Source organism: Grus americana, chromosome Z, assembly GCF_028858705.1.
Source record: "Grus americana isolate bGruAme1 chromosome Z, bGruAme1.mat, whole genome shotgun sequence".
Classification (NCBI taxonomy): Eukaryota; Metazoa; Chordata; class Aves; order Gruiformes; family Gruidae; genus Grus; species Grus americana.
This window is the reverse complement of record NC_072891.1, coordinates 43,981,266-44,008,652: the sequence shown is the minus strand read 5'-3', so window position 1 is coordinate 44,008,652 and position 27,387 is coordinate 43,981,266. Positions and strand designations below refer to the sequence as shown.

Here is a 27,387-nt window from a genome sequence, read left to right as displayed (position 1 = left end):
AGTGAAGATGTGTGAAAGGAGCACTTAAACATCCTGACAACAGCTTCTTTGTTGCCAGTTGGCTTGGGTTCAACAGGATTTACAGCTGCAAATGGGATGGGCAGTTCTGTACAGTGGTTCATTGAGAGCTACAGAGCAGCCTCTCTATTATTATAGAAAGCATTGAAATTAGACATCTGAAATATATCCAGTCACTTCACTTTACAGCTGAACGAAGTCCAAACCTGTAGTAGATGTTTGGCAAGTGTAGCCGTTGACTTGTGCATCGTATGTAGCTTATGTTTAAATTAACATGACCTTTCTGTAATTTAAACTGACATCTAAGAGGATTCAGATAAATGTAGTTTAGGTACTGAATTAAAAAAAACAAACAAAAAACACCAAACCCATCACCCTAATTTCACATTGGAAACTATCTAGCATTCTGTGGCTTTATCATTTTGAGTTTTTATTCTGTTAATATTTCTGTTACTTCTTCTTCTCCCTACTCCTACTTGCAATATGGTGGTGTTTTGGTTTTTTTCATAGCTAAAAATTTTTTCATGCCAGTCTTCTGGAGTTTTAATATCATCATCTTGTGGGTGGCTGACCTCATAATTAAAATGAATAGTGCGAATGTGAGGCAGAGGGAAAGCTGTGTTAATGATACGTCATGTTAAACTGACAGTTTACGCCCAAAATGCAGAGATTGTTCCTGTCGTTTAAATGAACGCTACCCACTGCCGCTTGTCAGATTGAATTTCAAGTATCTGTTGAGAATAAACCTTCCCACCCCCTCCTATTGGTGAGAACGTTAGTAATGACAGTGTTTATAATTTAAAATAGAGTTTGAAGGCCAACTTCCACAGTTTGTCGCAGGCTGCTTAATACGGCGGTAAAGGGGAGATGAATGTGGCTACTTGTGCGAGTCTATTACTCAGGAGGCCTGTAAATTTGATTGGCTGCTGCAGTTCTAGCAGAATCATTCGATTTGAGAGCAATAGAAAGATAAGATATCCAATTACCCAAATGATTTGCAGGGTTAGCCAACGTTGTCATGGAGACGTGAGTTGGAACAAATTAAATTTTAAGCAATAAAATAATCTTAAAGCACGTCTGGGAACAAGAAAATTTGGCAGTGGCACTTACCTGAATTGAATCTTAGCTTGACACGCTGTTGTTTGACATTGATATACTATGGGGGCCTAAACTTTTAAATGGCATGTTGCCTTTATTATTTTTTTTCCCTTTTGCAGCCATTGCCAAAACAGATTGTAGTGTATTAGTTTTAAATAAAAGGGCATTAATAATATATGCATATCTCAGTGCTCAACGTGGATTCAATAACTCATGAACAGCAAAGTTCATAGAATGCTAGCCTTAATCATTTGAGGCTTTTGAATATTTAAGTTTTGAGATTTAATTATACCTCCAATGTCCCCTCACTCCCCGAATTCTTAGCAACAGATTTTTGGAAGTGCTTGAGCCTTTCTGTAGCATGCAGAGAGCTAAGCACAGTGAAATGTTTCTCTTTTGTAATCACTCTGTGAATATGCTGCTTTTTGTTTTCTTCTAAGATGGCAAAAAGTATAAAGACTACATAGTTTAAGTGCACTGCTTGTTTCAATGATTCTGCTGGAAAAAATGAAAATAGTAAATGAGTACTAAACTTTAGCTCAAGACAAAAATACACACCAAGGACTCTTGAAACATAGTATTTAACTGATTTCTGCCTTGCAACAAGGATTAAAAAAATGGCCAAGCATGTCCCATAAAGGGGGCCTTTTATCCATGACTCTTAGACAGATGGAGATGAAAATTGGTCTGAGGTCAAGTTATTTGCAGCATTCTTATAGCCTTCGATTTTCTTCTCATCCTCACCACAGATAATCTCAAATGATTCAGTAATGACCAAAAGTGCAACATTGACCTTTACTCCCTAGTGGATTGCTGTGTTACATGCTGTAAATGGCAGGAAGTCCCTTTTGTTCTTCCAGAAGTTGTTCAGCGCTGTACTTGGCTTTCTACGTGTTGAAAGTGTAAGTGGAGGCTGAGCACTTAAGAATTACCTTGTGAAGCTTTTGTGAATATAATTTGACAGCATATTTTTTTTTTTCTGTGCATTAAAGGCTGTTTCTTGTGCTTTAAAGGAATGGATTAGGACATGCTTTTTTTGGTATCATCAGAAATATGGGTTTTCTTGCTCTATGTTTAATCATGTTGTTCCTAAACTGTATTCTCCCCAATCTGTTCCTAAGCTGTGTTCTTCCCAATGACATTTGTGACTCTCAGAAATAGGTTGAAATAACTAAAGTAAATAACAATGTAATAAATGAGAATACATAAGCCCATCCTTAAGAAGTGTTACGAGAGTGCTTTCAAATACTGATCTAACTTAGTGATACAGGAAGTGCCCTTTGCAAGAAAGAATAACGAGCTTCTGACGTGCAACAAACTTGTAGCTGAGCATTGTTTTGTAAAGGTGGATCTGGACAGGTTCGAGGAGTCTCAGCACTAATAATAGAGCAGTTGTCACAACGCAACTAACTGATTGTTAAAAATAATGTGTTCTAAGATTTAATTTTTGCTGTAGATTACCATGGATGCTATAGCTAAAGTCACTACTGGGATATGTATGGCAGACACTCGTTGGAGCAAACCCAAAGTTGTTATTGTTGAAACCTCTGAAGCTGAAAGGTGATTAACTAGTTCTCCTCAAAGGAAGGTTGCATTCTGCACTCAGAAATGAGAGTGGTGGCTCCCGTAGGGTAGAGCTTCTAGCATTAGTGATAAAATACACATGGGTGTTAGGTGTGGTGAGAAATACAGTTAGAGTTTGGATATTTGTATTATACTTCCTTCTTTTCATTCCAGTACAAAAATCTGTAGTTGTTTAAGAAATCATGTTGATCTAAGTATGATATCTTGCGTGGTGCCTTGGAAAGTACAGGCTGTCAAAATGCGAAATGATCTGGAATAGACTACTTTAGAGGAAAACACTTCAATACTTTTTTTAACAATGCAGAAAGGGGAAAAAAATACAATTGCATATACAAGCTCTTAACTGCTTAGTAAAATGACTTACTTAAATGAATATTGTATTTAGAAACTAGTCTGGCTGCTTTGTTCTTTGTCATTATGTTAAGAATTCACTTTAGCAAGAGACAAACTTAAAGTAGAAACACTTGAGTTTGGCAATGGTTAGGTCAAAACATTTAAGTCCTTAATTAGATGGAACAGAGGCAAAAAAAAATTACATGAGTGAAGAAAAAAAACCCACATGTCGACTCAACTTAATTTTACAAAATGCAGCTGAGTTCCTTCATGTTAATTTTTAATGATACTTCAGAAAGGAGGGTAGCACTTCAGTCAGGGGTCTGACAAGCTTGTCATTTGCAAATAAATCAAAAGACAATCATTACAACAGCAAGAACCAGTGAGTGATGTAGTTTTGTCATTCTTTGATGGGCCCCACACTCAAGTCCTCTATTAAAAATGAATGTATTCAAGAGGCTCTGCATTAAGAACACAAACAATTAAGGGCACTTCAGATGCTTTTCTAAGAGCTGCCATAGAGCTGGGAGGGCTTTCATGAGAGATGCAGGCTTCTATAGTCTGCTTTACCAAGGAGCCAAAGAACATGGGCAATTAGTTATGTTTGTCTATGCTCAAGCAGCTTTGTGCAAAATTTTCTTTGTTTACTCATTCTTCTGACTGCCCTACATGTCTCAAGATCAGCGGTTAAATAATAGCTATTTTATATTGGGAGGCCTCTAGAAATAACTGGTAAGTACCTGTCTTTTAAGGCTTTGAAATGCATGAGCCCCAAATCTGGAAAATATAGCTTAGTCTAGTGCCACCAATTACTGATGTCTAGACTTGATTCACAAAGCTCTCCTAGACTCCTTCAGAAAAGGTATTTGCTTTCAAGAATGAATATATATATACACACACACACGCACACGCATATACGTACTCAAAGATATTTCACCCTGAAAGGTGAACATACGTTGCCTTTCAAATGGCTAGATTTATATTTAAAGTAACGAAAGTTCTTTTTTCTCAATTCTGAAAACCTGATGGGCAAGATTAGGTCTTAATGCACAATTCCGCTAACTTTCACAACTCACAAGAGAACAAAAATATTTTTTAAATGTGTTTGTGAATAAGAGTTTTTTACTACACATTTCAGGGCAGCAAACAGATGTATGAAATCTCATAGTCGATAAAGAAATTTAAGTGCTTTATTTAATTGTGTGTGGGAAATAGCGCTAGTAGGCAAACTGCTTTTTAAAAAATGTAAGCAGACTTTTGTTGTGAAGTATAGAATAGTCTTTTCAATTTCCTTTCAGTGTAAATGTCTCTTAACTTGCACTTGTAACAGCAGCAAGAAACCACAAAATAAACTTATTGATGGCATGTACATGTAAGTTTACTGTGGATGAATATTAAGGATGCTGTTCATATATGATCATCAGTGATGCCCTGCTTTGGTAAAGACAAACTCAGAAGGATATGATTTTTTCAGTTCTGATATTAAGTCAGGTATGATAATATTGAGACAATAATTTTAAAGTAAGATTGACTGGGAAAGGAGGAAGTTAATTATGCCCCCCTTTTTTTAGTTTTAAAAAAATCTAATTGACCTGTGTTGGGACTGGTAATTATCACATGATGTTGCATTTTCTTCTCTTACTGTGTGCTGCTCTGTATGCTATGTTATTATAGTGAAGCTCAGATATTTGGGACCTGTTCAGGAAAACCCAGTAATGTGGACAATTTGCATGTTTATAGACTCTACTGAAAATCTTTTTTTTTTTTTTTTTTCTTACAGCTACAATAAGGATATTTATCTCTGTATTTCAGAATAGGGAGACTTCTGTGTAGGCCACGGAAGCCAAAGAACTTTTCAGTAGAAACCAAATGAGCTGCTTATTTTACTTTTTTCTTTCGCCTCTCATCTCTTGCCATGATTCATCCTGGCTTCTGTCTTGAAAACAATCCCACTGGTCTAGGGCAATTAACTTTGTGAACCCTAAACATCTTAGCTAAACATCAGCCAGCCAGATTGCTATGTAACCTACTTTCTTTCTGTAGCTGACATACCTTGCCTTCTGGAGAGACATACTAGGTATGTGGAAAATGCCCTTTAGTACATAGATTTTAACTATCGTGTGTGGGTTTGGGTTTTGAGTGGTTTGTTTTGTTTTTTTTTCCCTTGTTAACAGACACTTGAAAGTACCAACAGATTTAGTAATAGTTAAGTCTGATAACTGATAAGCAGGTAACTCGTATTGCCTTTGCTGGTATGTATGTAGTACAAGTACTAAAGGCCACACATGGGATGATGGATATTTTACGGTTGTGGCCCAAACAAAACAGAAGCAGACCACTGTGGTACTGTGTGAAATGGTAGCTGTTTCGATTGAGAAGAGATGTCTTTTCCCCTTGTGGCAGGAGCAGAAAGGTTTGCTGTAAAGCAACTGTCACTTCATTGCCCTTCTTTAAGGGGAACCTTCTTGTCCTAGGAAGAAACCATCCCAGAACTGCTTCAGAGACTCATGTCTCTGCAAAGCTTCAGAGTGGATGTGTCAAACGCCAGACTCTGGTCACGGGGAGTACATCAGCTTACGTCAGAGAGACATGGTGTTTGACAAGTCTCAATGCTACAAGTATTTTTCCTGTGTCTGTCAGAGGTGGGGAAAGAGGTGTTAAAGCTTGCCAGTTGTATTTAGATCCCTAATCACCTGTCTGCTCTGACATAAAAGCAGAGAGTGGCTTTTGTATCGTGATTACTGCTTAACTGATCTATAAGGATCAGCACATCACAGTGTCTTCCTAAAAAAAAACCTCATGGAAAGGCTTGGTAGGAAAGTTAGCAATGTTTTCATCTGACTTCTTTGAAAGAGTTTATCTTTGCTCAGGTTTATGCATGTCATTTCATGGAATGCCTAATGATTCTCACCAAGTATCTCATGTTTCTTGTGTCTTAAAACAAAAGCCCCAAGAAATACCTGTATGGATTAACGATGTGACAGAGACTGACAAGAGCTGTTCAGAGTGTCCTGTGTGTTGGCTGTGTTCGCATCTGGACACTAAATTTAGTTTTGTGCTACAGTGACTGTAGGAGATGTTTCTAAGGAAAACTTGTAGGAGTTGTGCAAGTACCCTGAGGGTTAATTATAGTGGTGGCTCTGAATGGTGGGCAGATGTATAGGTCTGAAAAGCTATAAGCACAGATAAGACCGAGTAATGAGAGAAAAAGATCCCTGTACCCACCAGAAATCCTGTTGACATGCCAAAAGTGGGAGATATAAAAGTGGGAGATACATAAAGCTGTCGAAAAGTGAGACTCAAACTCTTCGTCCTGCTGTCTTCGCTGCTGCTTTCAGTGAAGGATTGTTCTGTTCTCTGCTGGTTCCTAGCCTTATTGTTCTCCTGTTACTCATGGTTTCACTAATTTGCTGTTATTGACTATCACTTTTTCCGATCTGGTTATTTTTCTTGTCTGCATTATTTTAATTCTCTCTCAATATGGATGTTTTAGAAGTCTGTACCTTTTGTCTCCATTCTGCCTCGCTTATGTTTTGGTATTTCTTTTGTACTCCTGATGGTTTCTGTCAGCAAAACTAATTTTACCTTCTAATAGGCAGATAAAATTGATCATGAAAGAAGCATTTTTCTTCCATGCCTGTCACCTTCATGTTATGCTGCTTGATAATTTGAGTAATAATAAATCTACCTTTTAAAAGGCTTTATCTTGGACTTAATGGATTTCAAAAAATGCTTTACTTGTTAATGAGCTATGTACAAGGACCAGATTTGTGCCTGAATGTGTGTACAGATTAGGTGCTTTAGACATGGCAGATGTCCTAGAGTAGCTAACTAAATCTCTGTCCTCATCTAGGTTTATATATTAACTATTTGTATTTGCGGTAGTATGAAGATACGGATTTTTGTTACTTACTTCACCATGTGAACTTGGTATAATCCTGTACACTAGTTAATATATGGCAACAAACCTAGAACACATTTATAATCAAAATACTTTTTCCTCTATAGACAGAAATCGCCAAGAGATTGAATACAATTTGTGCACAAGTCATCCCATTTTTGTCTCAGGAAGTAAGTAAAACTGTTCAGCTGTTAAAGTGCAATTATGTTGCTTTTCTGTTTGCAAATTAGCTAGTTTTAAGATGTTAATTTTATCACAATACACAAGTGTAAGGAACATCTGTTATAGCTGAAGTGTGCAAACCCCCTGCTAATTTGGTCTAACAAATCTGAGTTCAAACTAGTGACAATGGCTCAGCCTCGTTCATTGCCTGAGGAGAGTGGGAGTCTGTAAAATACTAACAGTGCAACAAAATGCTTTCATGGTGATTGCTTGTTTGATATTCAGTTGTCAAAAATTAATCCGGTCAAATAAGCATGCTTATATTGCCTACATAATCTGTATCAAATTTTAGTGTAGAAGGTGAGTTGTTAGCTCAGATGCAAAACACTGTTTAAGGCTACAAACCTGCATCTGGTCTGAATGACTCTGATTGTAGCATATTGTGGACAGCTGCTGTTACATTTTGAAGCCTGTTATTTTGGATATGCCTTTTCAAACTCTATCGTTTACAGAGAATATTTGTAATTCTTGAGTTCAGTGAAGCACCATTATTCTCTGTTAGAAATTTCAGTAGCTTTTGATGTGTGGGCACAGAGTGTATAAATGTTAAAATTGACACTAGTGTGAAGTTGACATTATCGTCCTGTCAGCTCAATTAGAAACTGATTATTCTTTTGCCAGAAAATTACTGTTTAAGTGGCATAGGGGAAGAGGTGAGCTGGCTGCCTTCAGGGCTCTTGTTTGCTTTTGAATGGGTGAAAAATAGAGTACTGTTACCTTTTGCCTGCATAAGATGTCTTGCAATAGGTAGCCTGGCCTTCTGCAGACAAACTGGTTATTCAGGTGTTTGTGATCCTGGTATGATTTGATGTGGTCGATACCTTAACACAAATTCCTCCCCATACCCCTTCTTCTTTTAATAGCATCAGCAACAAGTGGCGCAAGCTGTAGAACGTGCCAAACAAGTGACCATGGCTGAACTGAATGCCATCATCGGGGTACGTGGCCTTCCGGGTCTACCTCCTACAGTGTGTATAACTTGCTTTCATATCTTATTGCTTTGCTATTTTTAAAATAAGCTTCAAGTTTTGATATCTAACACTGTTTTGATGCCCAATGTTGCTGAAGTGTTTGCCTTGCTTCCCACAGATTTTAGCAGGGATAAAGTTAATAGTTTGTCAGAACATCATTTTGTGCAGCAACGCTGTGTATAACAAAACTTTTCCTGCAAGAAATATAATGCTTGTTTATTTGTAGGTATTGTACGTTAGTTGATCTGGTTACCTTTGCCTCATGCTTTTTGTGACACTTGAGTTCTTGGAGCCTGTACAACTATTCATTCTTCTTTCATTCTCTTTCTTGTGAATCTTTCATGAATTTTAAATTAGCAAGCTACTGAAAAGAAACTTCACTTGCTTTTGAAGTAGTATTAATTGTCTGACACAGTGTTCTAATAGCCTTTCACCAAGTATGTGCCTCTAAATATGCTGAAATAAGTTAATACTACTTGCTTGTGACTGGTTGTCAATCACAAGTCATTTGCTTAGTATTAATGAACTTTCTGAACCATACATTCCTTCCACTGCACGAGTTCATTTCCCCCGCCACTAAGTCTAGAATATTTCTCATGTTTTCTGCCCTTCCAGACTAAGTGAAAGAAGTAGCCGAAACAAGAACCCGTCCTTTCTGATTTTATTCATATGTGAGCGCCTTGAGCGGATTCAAATTACTCATTTATCAATTTATGTTAATTGCTTGTGAGAAGATGCCCTGCTGGTCTTTATAGTTCCCTCAGACACTTTGTAATGATAATTAGACATGCTGCTGTACGGATTAACAGTGCCATAGTCCAATGACGTCTACAGACAATGGAACCAGTTAATCCATCTGTGCTTAAAATTACATCCCAACTGGAGATGGAAAAAAAAAAAAATAGGAGTGAGGGAGGATTAAAAGAATGAGCCTCAGCTTGAAAACTCTCCTTTCATCAGTTTCTCAATTGCAGATCTGCAGTCGGTTTGCCTGTGGTAAGCTATTGGCAGTCAATTAGGTGAAATAAACTGGGAGGGTGACCTTCATTTCCTTTTAATAGCTTTTCCTCCCTGAAATGGGGAGCTTCAGTGGATTTTCAGCTTAAATTTTATTCAAGCTGCTTTATTACACTTGACAGATTAGCTTTGCATAAACATACCCCCCTCTTCAAATCTGCGCTGTTTTTTCCCTTCGTATCAAATTTTGATTGTTACTTAGTTGATTGCTAATCACATCTTAGAAACCCACACAATTACATCTGTATTTGTCACAATCTCCTCTATGCTTTGCTTGTGTAATGAATTACTTTATGAATACCTGATTTGATCTTTGAAATAGAGCACATGTACATTTGTGGTATTTGATTAGCAAAGATTAGAGACCTGAACTTTCTTGCATTTTTAAAAATGAATTACTTCTTTAGTATGAAAATGGAATGAAAAACCCTTTCTAATGAACTAGTTTTAAAGAATATTTTATGCAGTAAATGGAAGTATGTGTTAAAATATACTTAAAAACATTTTTGCTGGACTTAGGGTAGTGCTACTTAGCCAAACCAAATTTTGCTATCTCAAGCATGATATGTACCTCTTCTTAAAGTCTGCACAATATATAGTCTTTTAAAAGCAATAGGATCTACAAGTACCACATGTAATTAAGAACTCTTTTTTTTTTTTTTTTTTTTGGAGGTGGGGGGGGAAGCTCTTTGGAAGCAGGAATAGAAGCCTCCACCTTTTCCATTTTTAAATTATCTAAGATTCACCAGAAGAGATACTTTCCTGCGTCTTCTGAAAGACTTCTGAATGATGCCATACAAATCCTAAACTGTGAATGAGGAAACAAACATGTTGAGCACAAAATTTCTTTGACCGTGTAGACGCATGCATATGCATAATGCTAGAATTAGATGTATGTCACAGTGATCTTTTACAGTCTTGCATGATCAATAATTATCTTGTGCCACACAATAAGTTTCATGCTCTGACATATGCTTGATTTTGTTTGAAAGGCATGGTGTGCATCCTGGAAAATCTGAATAGCATAAAATTGGGTTGACAATTCAGTGGACCTTTGCTCCCCCTCGCTGAGCACGCAGCATGTTGAGCCCTCTCCCCAGAGGGGAGGACACATCAGAAGCCTGTCTGTTCCTACAAGCGGCAGCTGCACTGAGAGTGAGCACGGCCCGGTTTGATAGCAGCTGTCAGTATTGTGCAGGGACCCGACTTAGTGTAAAGGACAATGGAAGGGCCGTGCTGTTCAAGTGCAGTGTCTTTCAAGATAAGAAAAGAAATAGTAATTTAACGGTTTAGACATCTATTATGAGCATGAAGGATCATGAAACTTCTTTTCAGAATGCAAATAGGCTGGAGCAATCTGTAACAGTAGAAGATGCAATCGAGTTGCCTTTGGCATCATGCTACTGAAGAAACTTACGTACAATAAATTTTGATAGGAGGAAAGTTTAATTTTCCTAGCTGATGTTCACTTGCATAGTTTCTGTTGATTAGATAAAATGTGCATTTTCGTCAGGGTTTGACTTTTTTGCTCCTCCTTCCTGTCACTTTCTCTTTACGGGCCATTGTTTCCTGATACTAGATGATTCAAGAGTTTCCCAATTGGCTTGCCTGAGTTAGAGCAATTCCTGTTGCTCCTGAGCCATATGTGGATTCTGGAAGGGAACAAAGCCTTTAATTAGTGGAAACAACTTTTTGAAATACAAGATGATTTTGAACTATCTTTATTTTATACTTTTTTTTATTTCCCATTGAAAAGGTGGAATTCTGTTAGAGGACAGACTGAGGGTATGGACTTGTAGTCTGATGGGACTGAGATTTTTTCAGAGAATTTAGCTACAAAGTCAAAAGTCAGGCTTTGGAATTGGTGTATATTAAGCACGTATGAAAGAGAATGCATGAGTTGACACATTTAAAAAAAAATGTAGTTGCGACTTAGTGAACATGTAAGCAGTGCTAATCCTCTGTGTTGATTAAAAATTCTTACTTCAGGAAAGAACTGTGGATGATATTTGGTTATTAAGTCATACCTTTGGCCTTACACTTTTCTTGCATGTTTTCAAAGACTTTGACTTCCACCCATGGGGTAGCTGCGTGGCTAAACAACCTCCTTGCCAATTTTTTTTAAATGGCATCATTTAATATTTGTTATATTAAAGTTGAATGAAGTAGCAACTTTGCTAGATAAATAATAAACAAAACCAAAAGCTTTGACATAAAAGCTAAGCACACCTGTTAACCCCTTGGCACTGCTGCCTCTGCAGGCAGTGTCCACATTTGGGCTTAAGGGAGAATCCAGATGATGGTGTGAAAGAATTAGGTAGATTATCATGGTTTAACTTGAAGGTTGGGTTTTTGTAGCGATGTGATCTGGATGGAAAATCAAAGCTACTCAAAGGTCATGCTAGGAAGTATAAGGGACAGTTAAATTGCAAAATTTGTTAGACTTACTTTCAAATTAAAAAACTAGGTAGTTTTATGAGTAGAATATGCAAATATCTGAATGGAAAATACAAGCAGCAAACTGCAATCTTTTTTTAGCATTGCATTTGAGATGTACGGTTTCAGTGTACCACTGAGTAGCCAGGTTTGTCTTATTTTGCCTTTTGAGGTGGGTTGCTAATGGTTCTGTGAAATATGTATCTTTTGGATTGACAGTACTCTTGAGACAGATAGAGTTGTAGGCCTCCGAGAGGCCTCTCCACTGTTGCATGAGGTGATTGGCTAAAGGATTAGCAAGATGTGGGATTATTTTTTTCTCTCTTGGCTGTGGTTGCCAGCTATCTCTGGGATTGTAGTGTGTGAAGCTTAAGAGGATGAGGTTAACCTCTTGAGGGTTTATTCTTATGAGTGTGTAGTTAATCCTTAGAAAGCCTATAAATAACTAGGCTGTATGTTTCATTATAAAATAGAAATACAGACTAGAGCAGAAATGAATGCAGAACTTAGTGCAAGGGAAGAGCTAAGCAGCTGTAGCATTACTTTAGATCCTCCTCAGCCATGATCTGCATTATGTGCTGAGGGAGGAGAAATTGCCTACTTCTTTTAAATTAAATAAAATGAGATCTACTGAGTACAAGACACTGTGTCCTGACTTTTAACATAAACTAGCTAACCCCAAGTCTAAATTACTAAACTCTGGCAATAGAAACTCTATTGTGTGGCAACATCCTAGGTTATTCTTCATATTTTGCTTTTTTAAAAATACGTAGAAACCTTAATTACATGCTAGGATTCTCTCGTGGTAGGTGCTTTTAGAGTACAAAGACTCCAGACTTGTAAACTAAGTTTAAAATAGGTAGCAAAGGAAGAAGGTATTTGTCAGCGTGACAGTTGGTATTCTCAAAATACCAGTCCCCAAGCAATGGTCAGATTTTTATTGTTATGCCACTAAGTTTTGAGGAAAAATAGAAAACATTTCTGATGTGTATTGGTAGTTTGTCCTACTCAAAACAGAAAACCTGGGAGAAGGTGTCACACATACTTTGTGCACTCTGGACTGATGGGGAAATGGAGGATCTTGGAACAGCAATATAGAGGAGGGTAGTGTCTAAATGAGACGATAATTTCCTGGAGAAGAAGATATTCTCAGTCATTCTGAAGAGGGGAAGGTTGCATCCAAAATTAAAATGTAATTGAGTTGCAGGCCAGACCTCCCTTATCTTTCAAGGTTTCATGCATGGGCGGGTAGAAAAAGCTGCATCTTGGATCTTGTGTCTGTCGCATCTGTGTCCTGTCCATGTCCTCCTCCCTGTGCTGCTCCCCCCCCCCCCCCCAAAAAAAAAATCTTTAGGTCCCTCTCTCATCTTGATCTAGTATCTAAGCTACAAGTCAAAGGTGAGACCAAGTACATGGTTATGAATTTGTGAAGCTAAACAGCTTTCAGGAAAGGAATGAAAGGGAGGTAGTTGGAAAAATACATGGTTAACCAGAATTCAAACCTGAAGATAAGCAGCTGCAACTGAGAATGCAGAGAGAAGGTAGATTCTGATGAGATGAGCATGTGAGGTACCAAAATGAGTTGGTACCACTTGCTAGATTACTGTCTGCTGAGCAGATGCTGGGGATATGGGATGTACATGTTGAATGTTGTAGACCTGTGAGTTGGTCTGTTTTGCAGCAGGCAAGAGGTGCAGAGGGTACTGGTCAGATCAGAAAAACCTATGTATGTGGCAATAGAAGACAAAAAACCAGAAAAGTCAATGGAGAATGTGGTTTCAGGAAGGGTTAGGTAGGTAGAAGCAGAGGAGATTGATATGCTAGAAAAGATAATTCTTTCTTTTTGTGAACTTGGTCCCAAGTGGTTCTGTTAAACACACTGGTTTGGAAGGAATAGTTTTGGTGGAATGAAAAGGACTAAAGTTGGGTCAAAATGCTGGAATAGTACAGTTCAAGACAAGGGTTTACTAAAAGTGTGTTCAGTGAGCTTTAATCAAGAGAATATGGAAGGGCTACCAGAAAGACAGAATGTGGCATTAGGTTAGGGATGGATTTGCTTTTGAAGGTGGTTGAGGCAGAGGAGCATATATACATGTGTGTGAGTATATATATGTCATTGGCGGAGAAGGTTAGGCTATTTAATCCCAGAGGAAAGGATTACTTCCTCTAGACAGTGATTCAAAGCACATCTCTTGATTAAAGCATATGGAGGCAGTATAGCTTTCCATGTTTGAAGACAGCTTTTGTGAGTATTATCCACTTTTCCATAAGTAGTGAAGGAAGTAAAACGAGACAAACTGAAGAGATGAGCATACCTTCTCTTACAAATGTCTGCTTTGCATTCATACTTGAAGCAAGACAAGTGGAGGAATTGGAGTAGGTGAAGAGTCAGTAGGCTGAGATAAAAATGTGGTATGACCTATAGTGCTTCTCCTGAAAGAAGTCTAGAGATATGGTAGGTTTGGAAGAGGAAGGGGTTGGATGGGAAGAATGAATCAATTGGCCCAGTCAAAAGAGAAACTCAGCTGGGACTGCAAATAAGGTGAAATAAAATGCAAAGAAGTCAGTTGAGTAAGGATGAAGTAAAGCATGGTCGTGGAGTTGTCCTGCAACATGAGTAGGAATAGAGAAAGGTGTTGGGAGTTTAGATGTTGAATGATGTAGGGGTGTAAGTTGGACTACTTTACCGTGGAGGAGAGAGGTACAAAGAACGAAGCATACAGATCTGAAAGGAGCTAAGGTCGAGTTTTGAGAAGCAAACACTGATACCCTGAGATGAACCTACTGTCAGTGTGCTGATGGGAGTGGTGTGGACTGCACAGGCAAAATATACCTTTAACAAGGTGACTGTGACAAGGATGGAGTCAGTGGGAGTAGGAAAGTGCAGAGAGATAGGTGCAGAGGCGCTGGAGGAAGGTACAGGGGGACTCAAGTACTGTAAATATTAAACATTGGAAATGTGCAAGAAAACAGCAACCCCACTATGTTTTTCATGGAGGAAGAGCAAGGCAAACTGTCAAGACAGGGGGCTGTGTGCGATGACTGGAAGAGAAGGGAGAGACTCTTTCTTGTCCTTGCACAGAGCGAGGCTAGCATAGGTATTTAGGATAACTTCAGGAAATATTAAAGACGGGGCAAAGACACAGTTTATACAGCAATTTGCTGTAACTTTTCAATATGCTGAAGAGTTTGCATCAACTGCAGGATTCATGGTATTTGGTAACTGCATTATTTTTTCTTTTTTTCAGAGTACTTGCTGAACTACCAAGGTTGCTGTCTTGTATAACAATTTCCTGAGAACATCCAGTACTGGTTTTAAAGGTGCTGGCTAGCTATAGTTTTTTAAATTGAATGCTTACAAGCAGTAGTATGAGGTAGTAAAAGCAAGGGTTAGCAAAAGTGGATTACTCAAATGTATGTTAGGAAGTGATGGTCATTTGGTAGGTGGAAGTTGTTATAGAACGTATAGGAAAATTCTAAGAATCTGGTCTGTGGCTTGGAACAGTAAATAAAAATCAGTGTAATGCTTTTCTGATGACTTTCATATCTTTCATTCTTTGATATCTCTGAAATGTTTTTGTAGCTAGTAGTAGCTGGGACAAAAGGGTGATGAGTGTAATTTAAAATACTATATGTAACTTCTGGATTTTAATTTACCAAGAAGCCTTTCTACTCCATCATTACTATCTTCATGTTCAGCAAGATTTACATTTCTAGAAACTAAAAGATCCTGGAAGGAAAAGAAATACTTTTAAAGATAATCATAAGTCAGTAATAAACCCCCCTAGAGCAATATATTTAAGTCATTTACAAATTGATGCATGCTCGAACTAGTTGTTTTTGGCTGCTGTGGCAGCAGGAACCTGCTTTTGAAGTGTCGTTGGATGGTAGTGGCATGCTAACAGTAGCTAAAAAGGCAAATATGTAGATTTGAGGTTAGAAGGTGAAAAAAAATGTGCTGGCAGTTTCTGCAAACCAGAAGCAATGTGTGCTGACAGCTTCATTCTAGAGACTTAAGGCTTGCATCTGAGTTTTCAGAGAAAGCAATATGTACTTGTCTAAAATTAAAGAAAAGCTTTGTTCTTCAACTGACTTACACTGACAGTGATCAGAAGAATGTAACTGGTTTCAGAAAACCAGCCTTTGTCTTGCTAGGACCAAGAGAATTTACGGTCATCTTCTGTGGTTTTCAGAATGTGGTTTTGAATTTGTTACTTGCCTTTACAGTCTGGGAAGTCCTTTGGTGAAGACATGTTTTCCTGCACAAGGGTCATTTTTTTTCCATTTTTTACTCTGACTCTACCCCTCCACTCCCTCCTGCCCTGTGGCATCTGTCCTTTATAAAGGCTTCTCTGGTTCCTCCATTGTTGCAGAGTCTTTTTCCTCCAATATGACTTCATCTTTGCTGTTTGTCCCTTACTTCAGAATTTAGCCTAAGGAAAAAAAACCCCAACATTATTTAACCTAAGGAAAAAAACCCCAGACATTATTAATACAAGGACACTTAGAACTTATTCTTCTGACTTGTTTCAATTTCCTTTTTTTGTTATAAACTGTTTGAGACAGGAACTGTTCTTAAGCCAGCCCTGCAATACATATTTTTAGAAGAATAGCTATCAATGAAAAAGCTGTATATACAAACACACAGAACAACTTTTATAACTTTATATAAAAGTATAAACAAACAATGTATAAATATATACAGAACAGTATGTATAATATATAGCATATACTATATGCAGTATATAACACTATATTAATGATATAAAATATATCATTGTGTACATACGATCTATAAAATGTTTTGTGTATGTGTATATACGTGTAAGATTATGCTAGCAAACGGGCTTCTTTGGTTCATGGGCTGCTGCTTGTGCTGCCAGCATAGCGGCTGATACAAGCACTAGCCATGCTTCGATGGGTGTGCGCTTGGTACAAGCTACTAAGTTTTAGGTTGACTTACAGTGCCTAAAAGCGCGGAGGAGGAAAGAAAACCCTTTTTTTTTTTTCTGTTGGCAAAAGCCCTTATGTGGATGCAGCTACACCAGTGGAGTGCTAATGCACCTTGGGGAGAAGATGTCGCTGAACTGGAAGAATTCCATCTGCTGGCAATATCCTGTGTCCTCGCCGCAGGGCTCTGCCGGCATGGGACAATCCGCAGAGGCTCCACAGCGTAGCAAGGCTGCTAGCGCAGATCTGCGCCTGGCGTGCCAGGCGTACTGGCAGTACCATATAATTGTTCCCTCTGTGTCAATGGGATGCTAAAAATCTTGCCATTTAACAATTATCACTAAACTTTTGTTAAATAGTTAATTGCTGATCACTTAGTGGAAAAACAGCTGATGTGCTCATTCACTGGGTGTGGTGACAAATCATTTGGGTGGGGTCACCCACATCTGTCATTACAGTTTGCAAGAGGGATCTTTTTGAAGAGCCCTGAAGTGTAATGTCTCTTTATCTTTCTAATTCTGCTGCCTGGGCTTGCCCTCCAAAATGCCAGAAGGAAGGGCAGAGAAGTCTAGCTATTCAAAGTGAGACAGAAAAGCACAACAAAGATTGGAGTTGCTGCTCAGCATAGCGCTAAGCAAAACACAGAGTGCCTCTTCCTCCCCTGCAGTCTATATGTCTGCGATCTACAGTGGTGGTGTGGGAACTAACCAATGCTTAATAAGCTACCCTTGGAAATTATATTTGCTATTTGCATTATATTGGGAAGCATTGAAGACCTTTGTCTCAGTTCTATAGGTGTAAAGCTAACTACAGTATTAAAATTTAAAAATGCGATCTTGTGATGTAACAAAAGTACTGTGCGTACTTGTAGGTAGGCTGGTACTGGCTATGTAATTCAAATTGATAGCAACCTAAGCCTTTCTTATGTTAAAAGACTTAATTTTCCATGTTTTAAAAAAAACCTCATGAAATACAGAACATATTCTAAAATACAAGCTAAAGAATATGTTAAGTATTTATGTCTTATAAGGATTTTAGGGAGCTCTCAGTTTTCCTGTTGTAGTCATGAAAAATTGAATTTAGAGTTTTTCTAGATAGATGCAGGCTTCCATACGACTGCTTTGGTCCTTGTTGGCTGTCTCAGTTGCCTTCTCTGGGCTCTTTGCAGGTGACCCATGTACACCAGTGGTTTCCTGCCCCCACATTAGAATCTGTGTTCTCTTCCTGTGTCCCGATTTCTCTGTCGAATTGTTCTTTTCTTGAACTACACCACCAACTAATAAATACGTATTTTTGTTTCAGAGAAGTTGGTGTGGAAGCTTTGTGACTGCAACTGGTTTTTATTTTCTTTCTTTGGATAGAGAAGAACTTTTAGCCTTATAGAGCAAGTATATGAGGAATTACGCTTGTAAGTGTTTATGCTAACTTGCTTTACTTTAGCAAGATTAAAGACTGTAATTTTATCTCTAGTGCAAGGAGGAAAAAAACCAAAAACAAACCTAGACTCCAGAGCTTGCCAGGTTTAGTATTCTGTGGCAAAACTGTGTGGCATAAATCTGTAGAAGAAATACATTTCACAGTGAAACAGGTATGCATCAGTGTAAAAGTGTAGTGAGAGCACCAGAGCATGAAGCGGTGTTTTTAATCTTCATGAGCCAGTTGAAATCGGCATTGCTTTTCTTATTTTGAGTTTTCTGAAGAATAAAGAGGAGACAAGACTTGATTCCTAAAGGAGGATCCCATAGCAGAGGACTGAAAGTGAATTCTGAAAAGGAGAGGGGAAATAACATGGGGAGGAAGGAATCAAGTGACCAAGCAGAAAAGGAGCTAAGAAAGGAAAACAGATAAAAGACTCTAATTGAGAACCATAAACTTCATGTTGTTTTGCAGTAGCTTCATGGAGTACTTCGGACATGGTGAGGGTCTTCTACCTGATTTTTTTTTTTTTTTAATAGATAAGGTGGCAGAAGGGCTTAGTTTCTTAGTGTTCTCAATTGCTGGAGCAGTGGAATGCAACTTCTCAGCCTTATTACAGTTACTTTAGAGATGAAGTTAATTTGTGAGCAAAGGACTGCTTGGGGAGTCTGTATGGGGGGGCGGGAAGCTGCCTTTATCCCAGTATAGCATCAGATTTCTGGTTTATGTGAGGCAATTTATGCAACCCCTTACTGCTTCAAAAAAGTTGATGTGCAATTGAGACTTATTAGCATGGTTTGTGTTGTTTGAACAAGTGGAAACAGGAACTGTAAAAAAACTTTGAAGAGCCTTCTGTTCAGAAATTTAACATTAGTTTAAAGCAGATTCCCGTAGAAAATAACCAAGAGCAAACTTAAGCTAACATTCTCATCTTCTTTCTGACTTTGATATTTGCTTTCTGACATCAGTTCTCTACACAGTAAAAAGTTTTGTTGGTTTTTTTTCCTTTCTTATGGGAGTGGAAAATAAATGGTAAGACCCAAAGATGCTATCCTATGCATCTTCGGTAATAAAGCATGAAGAAGGAGCAGGATTTTCCCATGAGACAGTTGAGTCTTTAAATAATCATGCCACTGCCACATAAATTTTGTATGTGAGAAATATATGTCTTTGGATAGCTTTTGCCGATACTGTCTTTCTGTGGACTTAAATCTCTGTAGTACAATGACATGTCACATGGTTTATAGATAGAAGAGGCTTGCTGAAGACACTGTCTCTTTGTTCCGAAGGGACATTCTCTTTCCACACCCAAGGCACTGTGGCTTGTTCACATAATGGATAGTTTTCAAATAATTCCTACAAAACTACAAAGCATCCATTCTCAACTCACTAGCTAGAGATGCAGTGGTGGGCACTTTCAAGTTTGTTTACTGTGGTATAGTGTAGCTTCCTATCTGTCAGAATAAAATCTGAGCATTTAGAAGAGGAAGTAAGGAAACCAAATGAACCAAAATAAACACAGATGTTTAAAAGGAATTATAGAGAAAATTAAGCAATGATAGTAGTAGCTGATTCTCATTTTTCTGAAACATGTTTAAACAGAGGGAAAGTAGTAAGCAATTAAGAATTGCAGAATCACAGAATGCCTGAGGCTAGAAGGGACCCCTGCAGGTCATCTGGTCTGCCCCAGCTGCTCAGGCAGGACCACCTGGAGCCACTTGTGCATGACCATGTCTGTATGGCTTTTGAGTATCTCCAAGGATGGAGACTGTACAATCTCCCTGAGCAACCTGTGCCAGTGCTCAGTCACCATCACTGTAAAAAAAAAAAAAAAAGTTTTCTGATGTTTGAGAGGAACTTCCAATGTTTCAGTTTGTGCCCATTGTGTAACTGTGTCGTCTAACAGTGGGCGGCAAAGATGATTAAACGACTGGAGCATCTTGTATATGAGGATGGGCTGAGAGAGCTGGAACTGTTTAGGCCTCTCTAGGCACACCACTGGATGCTGTCCAGTGTCTTTTGTACTGGGAAGCCCAGAACTGGACACAGTATTCCAGGTGTGGCCTGAACAGTGATGAGTAGAGGGGAAGGATCACCTTCCTCGCCCTGCTGGTGATACTTTTTCTAATGCAGCCCAGGACGCCACTCATCGGCTTTGCCACAACGGCATATTGCTGGCTCATTTTCAACTTCGTGTCTGCCAGGACTCCCACGTCCTTTTCTGCAAAGCTGCTTTCCAGCAGGGCAGCCCCTGCATATATTGGTGCCTGGGATTGTTGCTCCCAGTGCAGGACTTTGCACTTCCACTTGTTGAACTTCATGAGATTGAGCCCATTTTTCCAGCCTGTTGAGGTCGCTGTGAATGGTAATGCAGCCATCTGGTGTATAAGCCACTCCTCCTAGTTTTGTGTCAACAGCAAATGAAAGCAAACTCGGAGCTTAGTTTTGCAGATTGCTGCTATGGTACTGAAGAGTAGGGTTCAAATAGATTGGAAGGAAGTGTCTTGCAGGGACTGCTAACACAGTTTGTGATTACTTAGTCTAATGGTGATACTATCAAGGAAAAAGACATCCAAAAGCAGTGAAGGGGAAACACATCTGCTGCTGCTGAAGCAAAGTTAGAAAATAGAGTAGTAAACAATCCATATTGGGTAGCTCATATATCAGTCTGTAATAGGTGAACAGAATTATAGGATGGTTTGAATTGGAAGAGACCTTCAAAGATCAAGTCCAACCCTCCCTGCCATGGGCAGGGATGTCTTTCACTAGGCCAAGTTGTGCAAAGCCTTGTACAACGTAGCCTTGAACACTTCCAGGGAGGGGGCATCCACAGCTTCTCTGGGCAACCTGTTCCAGTGCCTCACCACCCTCACAGAAAAGAATTTCTTCCCAATATCCAATCTAAATCGACCCTCTTTCAGAGCAGATTTAAAACCATTACCTCTTGTCATGTCACTACAAGCCCTGGTAAAAAGTGTCTCTCCATAACCCACTTTGTATATTGAAAGGCTGCAGTAAGGTCTCCCAGGAGCCTTTTCTTCTCCAGGTTGAACAAACTGAACTCTCTCTGCCTTTCTTCATGGGAGAGGTGCTCCAGTCCTCTCCAATGTATTTTGTGGCCCTTCTCTGGACTCGCTCCAACGGCTTCATGTCTTTCTTGCACTGTGGACCCCAGAGCAGGATGTAATATTCTGGCTGGGGGTCTCATGACAGTGAAGTAGATGGGGAGAATCACCTCCATTGACCTGCTGGTCATGCTTCTTTTGATGCCGCCCAGGATACGATTGGTTTTCTGGGCTGCAAGTGCACATTACTGGTGCATGTCCAATTTTTTATTCACCATTATCGTCAGGTCCTTCTCCTCAGGGCTGCTGTCAACCAATTCATCCTCTAGTCTGTATGGATACTGGGGGTTGCCCTGAAACATGTGCAGAACCTTGCACTTGGCCTTGTTGAACTTTTTGAGGTTTGCACGTGCCTGCTCCTCAGGCCTATCAAAGTTCCTCCGGATGGCATCCCTTCCCTCAAGTGAATCAACCGCACCAATCAGCTTGGTGTCATCTGCAAACTTGCTGAAGGTGTACTCAATTCCATTAGCTATGTCATTGATGAAGGTATTGAATAGTGCTAGTCCCATTATGGAACCTTGAGGGCCACCACTAGTTGCTGGTTTCCACAGGGACGTTGAGCCGTTGACTCTTTCAATTGAGTCTCATTGACTTTTTGGATGCGGTCATCCAGCCAGTTCTTCATCCATCTAACAATCCATCTACCAACCCCATATGTCTCCAAGTGAGTGGCAAGAATCTTGTGAGAGATTGTATCAAAGGCCTTCTAGAAGTTTAGGTAGATGCTCTTCCCTTGTCCACTGATGCAATCACTCCATTGTAGAAGAATGTGGTTATATTCTTAAGGGAGGTTGGTTGTCATCCTGCTAATAGGTTCTTCTCTGGAGCTGAAATGCTCTTTTGAAAATACCTACAGAAACTTAAATGCAAGTATTCATTAATGGCTTAGACTGTGTAATGGATTTATTCCTGCTAGATTTGACTGTTGCTAGCATGGGTGGTGTGTGTAGGGTTTTGAGGGTGGGGAGGCGTTGGTTGGTGGTTTTTTTGTTTTTTAGCATGAGGGAGAAGACTGGATCCGGCAGGAGCATAGTCTGGAGTTGTTTCCCCTTTTCGAAGGTTACATTTGCAACCTTGTTTTTAAGAATATTTCTAAACAGTGAGGAAGGAGGTTATTGCTAGGTTGGCTAGCTGCATGCACTCAGGACAGTGGCCCTCATATGGTTATTGGCCATAGACATTTGATACTGGCTCTCACTTCCTTCTGCTACTTAAGCAAGCAAGCAAAAAAAAAAACCAACCCTGAAGATTTCCCTTCGGGAAGGGAGAGAATATGGCAATGAAATTGAACACAGTAATACATGTTTTTCTCTCATGTCTTTCTGCCTGCTTGAGTTTAACAAAATCACATTTCTTCAGTTTTACAGAAGTTGACACGAAATAATGCCCTTTACATTTTAGGTCTCTAAATTACTTTTGTGCTTGCCAGATATTTTTTCGGAACACTTCTCTGGAGCTTGGGGGAATCTGCTGATAGTATTACTGGTGCTAGTGCTGATAAGATTTTTTGAAAACTTTTTCTACTCTCAGTTGTTTATTTAGAAGGGCACAAGAGACCAGGAACCAGGTATAACCATTTTTCACTGTTCATGTACAATCACATCTGAATTTTTAATTCAGTGCTTTTCAACAGATACTGAATAGTACATCACACATCTATTTAAGAAGAGAAGAATACTCTTAACTGTTTAATGCTAGGAATTCAAAACTAGATTTTTAAGTAAATCATAGGTGTTTGTGACCTCAACAGAGCTACTTTAAGGTGGGCAGTAGGATTGTAGGAGCTCATGCTCTATCTTGACAAAGAGCCTAAAAGAGACATCATTGTTTATATATAGGAAATCTGTTTCACAAAGACTTCCTAACTCTGTCTCTGGAAGTCTCTGGCAGAGATTGAAAATTCATTCCAAACTTTAAGTCCTAGTTAAAGAGCTCTTTATAGCTGGAACTTGCCTAGGATGTTGTAGGTGAAAAACTGTATGCCTTTAAAATTGTTATGAGGTTCTTGCTTAGAGAAACAAGTGCTGTGTTTTTTATATGTTGATTTTTGGGTCTTTGCGGTCTGGTTAGGGGGATACCGGGAAACAAAATTGAGGTAATAAAACCTACATCTAGACAGTACAGTAAGCTGAATTTGCCATTCCTTTTCTCCCTTTGCAAATATGAAGAACTTCTGTTTTTGCAACAAAATGGTGGGTGAACTACTGATGCTTTTAAAATCACTGCTATGGCTAATTATCTCAGTGTAGTCACTTATGTATGCATCATTGCACTCTTCTCTACCTTCCCGCTTCCCTCTGAAAGTGGACACAGCCCTTGCTCTGCAAGTAATGATAATAATTGGTAGTAAGACAGACCTGTTACTCATCCTTTTTTGAGCACATTTCTTATGGCAGGTGTCTAGTTTTTAATTAACTGCTAATGAACATGCCTAGTAGACCATGATACTGCTGCCAAATTATTCCGTTTTATATCTCACTGCTGCTAAGCTCTTAAAAGGTGACAGAGCAGGCATTAGTGTCTTTGAAGTGACGGGAAAGTGATTATATGCATAACATAATTGTTTCTAGGATCTACTATGGCAAATGCCTAGTTACTAAATACATCTGGTGAGTGCTGCTGTTATCTGTCTCCCTGGTCTTTAGTTTCTTCCTTTGTGTACAGCACATATTCCCTTTTTGCCTTCTAGAAAGAGAATACAGTATACTTTTAACAATTCAAGTGGGTTTTTTTAAAATAAAAAGAGCGTGATCTTCTGGAAAGGATCATCTTCATCTATTTGTTAGGGAGAACGTTAAACCTATTATGAATAGGTAATATACAAACAATAAATGAATATACTTCTTTCTTAAACAGCAGTGAGCCTCAGATAATAAACATTAAATCATAATATACTTTTGTTGGCTTAAGAGACCACGATCAGGTTTTCAGTCTTAAGTCTGTTTAATGTAGTCGGATATTTAAGCATCTTTGGGTATCATTTTCCTCTGCTACTCTCAGTAACCATTTTGCAAAGCTGCTAAGATGTTACGCGGAGTGATGCGTTTCCACTTCCAGCTCTCGTGTTCCGTTCTGCACCTTACACTGGGCATTGCTCCCCACCGTTCGTGTGCAGTCCCGTCAGAGGAACAGGACACAGCCTTTCTCATCATGTGCTTTCAGCTTCGGAACCTGTTAGAGGGGATCAATCCGTTCCTCGTTTCTGGGACTTTCACAATACCCTGTGTGTGGGCTACAAAGCAGAGCCAGGGAAATTGTAGGTAACGTGTCCCTAACCGTTTGATTTCTAAGGGTTAAGCTATGCTTCCTGAAATCATGTGGGTGAACTTGTTTGCTAATTAAACCATGCAAGAGAGGCATGAATAAAAGGAATCTTCACAAGCTTCCTGAAGGGATATGGACAAGAATGGAAACAATTTAACTTCATTTCCCTGTTTTGACCTTCCCATGCCCACACAGCAAAAGAAGCTAATTTGAGCTCACTGTTGGAGAAGGGAGGAGGTTTTTCTCCACAAAACCAATTTGAAAGGGACAAATCACTTTTTGTTCTTAGCCAATTGCGCACCACAACTAGGTAATCCAGCGTGATAGTGCAGCTGGGGACACTCAAGACCAATGCCATGAATGCAGTACAGTACTGAGTGCGGACGACTGCCCTGGCTCAGGGGGTAAACGAGGAGGGGAACAATTAAGATACCATCTCTCTTGAGAGAGCCTGCCAAAACATCAGGTTACCTCCTGATTTGAGGAAACATGCTGGAAACTACTAAAGTCTGGATATAGTCTGAGAGAAGAGAGATGACGTTCTTTAGAGGCTGGATCATAAAACAAAACAAAACAAACAACAAAAACCTTGCAGCACTGTCAGACTTTACCGTGCTCTTTGCTGATATTTCTTCAGTCAAATTAAGTTTCACTAGCAATAGCTGCTTGATTTTGTAGAAGGTGGTCTGCTGCTTTAACTACTTCAAATAAAAATAATTCTTCAAAAAGTTACTTTTTGGGTTGTTGTACAGACATTAAAACATAAGAATAAGAGGTACCTCTCTCTCATCTTGCTTTTTAAACATACTGAAAAGTTAGCAAGTGTAATGATCAGATGTACGTATTACAGTGAAGACCAGCGAGGCTTTTTGTGCAGCATGTGAAAAGAAATTCCTGATACGTGGTGTGAGAAAGATTTGGTAAACTTGTGGCTTTATAGAGTTGACTAAAGGGATGGTAGTAAATTTTAATGTTCATCTTGTATATCAAAAGTAAGTAAATGATGGCTGCATTACGGTTGGGACAGCAGAAAAGTGAAAGATTAGCAGGTGCAGTCCAGAGTTCTTCAGTGTCAGTCACTTGTGTCTACATATATTTATAAACAGCTCAAGGCATATCTTCGGGTGGGGTTATGAGAAATAAAAGTGTAGGGGAGCAGTAGTTATCTAAATAGTAATAAATTAAATCATTTATATGCCGGAAGATGTTATGCAGGTATTGTTGACAGTTTGTCTTGAAGAGTTTTGGGACCTATGAAAGCAGATAAAATACTTTTGGATTATTTTGAATTGAGTTATTTTGCAGTAATTTGTGAAATACTGTAAGCTTTAGTCCAGGTATAATTTCAGTATCTGTCAGCAGTACTGTAACAATTTTGCCTGCTCTTACAGGACCACTAGCATTCACCAGGTCAAACTCTCACGTCTAGCTGAGGTCATCCTGTTCAGACATTTGCTTCTCTGTCTTCTCTTTTATCCCACGAATTGGGTGGTACTCTAGCTTTTTTCATGGTATCTACCTTCAACAGAGGGATGGTGGAGCGTGGCCAAGGTGCAGAGGTTTGTTCTGTCTTCTTTTCATACGCCCAGGCACAAGGAAGCAGGAAAGAGGCAGAAAATCTGCTTACCTGTAGCAGACTAAAGGGGAGATATGACTAAGCTAAAGATGGTTTTGAAGTTTAATTTTCTAAATAAATCTGTGCTGAGCATTTTGGACAAATTAAATGGTTAGCTGAACTTGGAAAATATTAATCGAACCATAACAGCTTTACTAGAAAGTATCTTAATATTTATACTATGCAGAAGCCATTCCATTGTAAGGGCTCTGTTTCTAAAATTGCTTACAGATTATTTTGCCAGATTGGTTACAGGGTTGTATGTCTGCTCATTACGACACTGATCTTGCAAGCTGCTTTTGAAACAAATGGATGTATTTTAATTCATGAATACCATGTCTTGTTGGGAATTCCATGACCTTATTGATGCTACTTGGAATACCTGGATTTTAAGCTAAAAGTTGGTTTCTAAACACAGTGCTAGTTCAGTAACATATTTTTTGTTGTTGTTCTTTTCAAAAGCTTGACTACAATAAAATACAAATTTAACTACACTAAATATGAAATTGAGCAGTGTCCTTTAGATTTTATAATATTCAAAATAGAAACCTATTTATTGTTTCCAAACTGGGGGAAAAGAGGGGGGTGAGTTTAAATTAGTCAGTGAAACTCCTCCCCCCCGCCCCCCCCCACCCCCCCCCCCCGAGCAATGATACTCCTTTCTATAGAAAGGAAAAGGTATTTGGGCCTTCTGCTGTTGCTGGCTGTTTGTCACCAGTGATGCCATGGCGGGCGGTTGCTGCCCAGAACAACCTGTTAGTAGTTGAACCTGCTCCTCAGGCTGCTGAACTACCCAGCTAGCTTTTTTCGGTTTATGGGGCATGATCAGAGCGGTGCACAGACAACATGATACAATGCAGCATCTATAGAGCGGTGGGACAAAGAGGAGGGGCTAGATTTAAAACAAACAAATGAAAAACTCCACTGTTGATTCTCAACAATTAACCAAACTTCTCCCTTTTTCTTCCCAAACTATGTGCTGTGTTGTTCTTCCGGGGATGATGACACTGCTGGGAACAGCAGCAGCAGTTGCAGGCTCAGCATCTCTCGCACGGCCATGGACCTCCAGTGCCTCTAACACCGCATCCGTCAGGACTCCAGCCTCCAGGAATCCCTCCACTCGGAAGCAGCGCTGGCCTTCTTGCCCTTTCTAGTGCTTTGGGTGGGCAGTCTCACTTGGCAATAAAAGATGACAAGAAGCATCAAGATGCAGAACACCACAGAGGTGAGAGGCATGGCAGGCCTGATTAGGACATTGTCAGATTTGCGCGTTGCTGCAAATTGTGTGCATCTCTAAAGAATTCAAGTTATATAGAATGAGAAAAAACTGTTAGCAAACTTAAAAATGTCTGCATATATACCGCTGAAACAAAATTCAGCTTTGAAGTTTTCAGTATTTTAAAAGGGGATCACTAGGCGTCACATGCTCTGCAG

General features: G+C 39.2%; 1 protein-coding gene across 4 annotated transcripts in view; it reads left to right on the top strand.

Moving 5' to 3' along the window:
• LOC129199284 (transducin-like enhancer protein 1) overlaps window positions 1-27,387 on the top strand; it is an 81,648-nt gene that overhangs the window by 15,900 nt on the left and 38,361 nt on the right. The window contains exons 5-7 of one of the 4 annotated variants that reach the window (XM_054809526.1): window positions 7,042-7,104; window positions 8,020-8,094; window positions 26,977-27,178. In XM_054809526.1, coding sequence (XP_054665501.1) covers window positions 7,042-7,104; window positions 8,020-8,094; window positions 26,977-27,178 — 340 coding nt within the window. Of the gene's footprint in view, window positions 1-7,041; window positions 7,105-8,019; window positions 8,125-26,973; window positions 27,179-27,387 lie in introns of all 4 variants that reach the window. The other 3 variants (XM_054809525.1, XM_054809524.1, XM_054809523.1) reach the window with 3 other exon arrangements.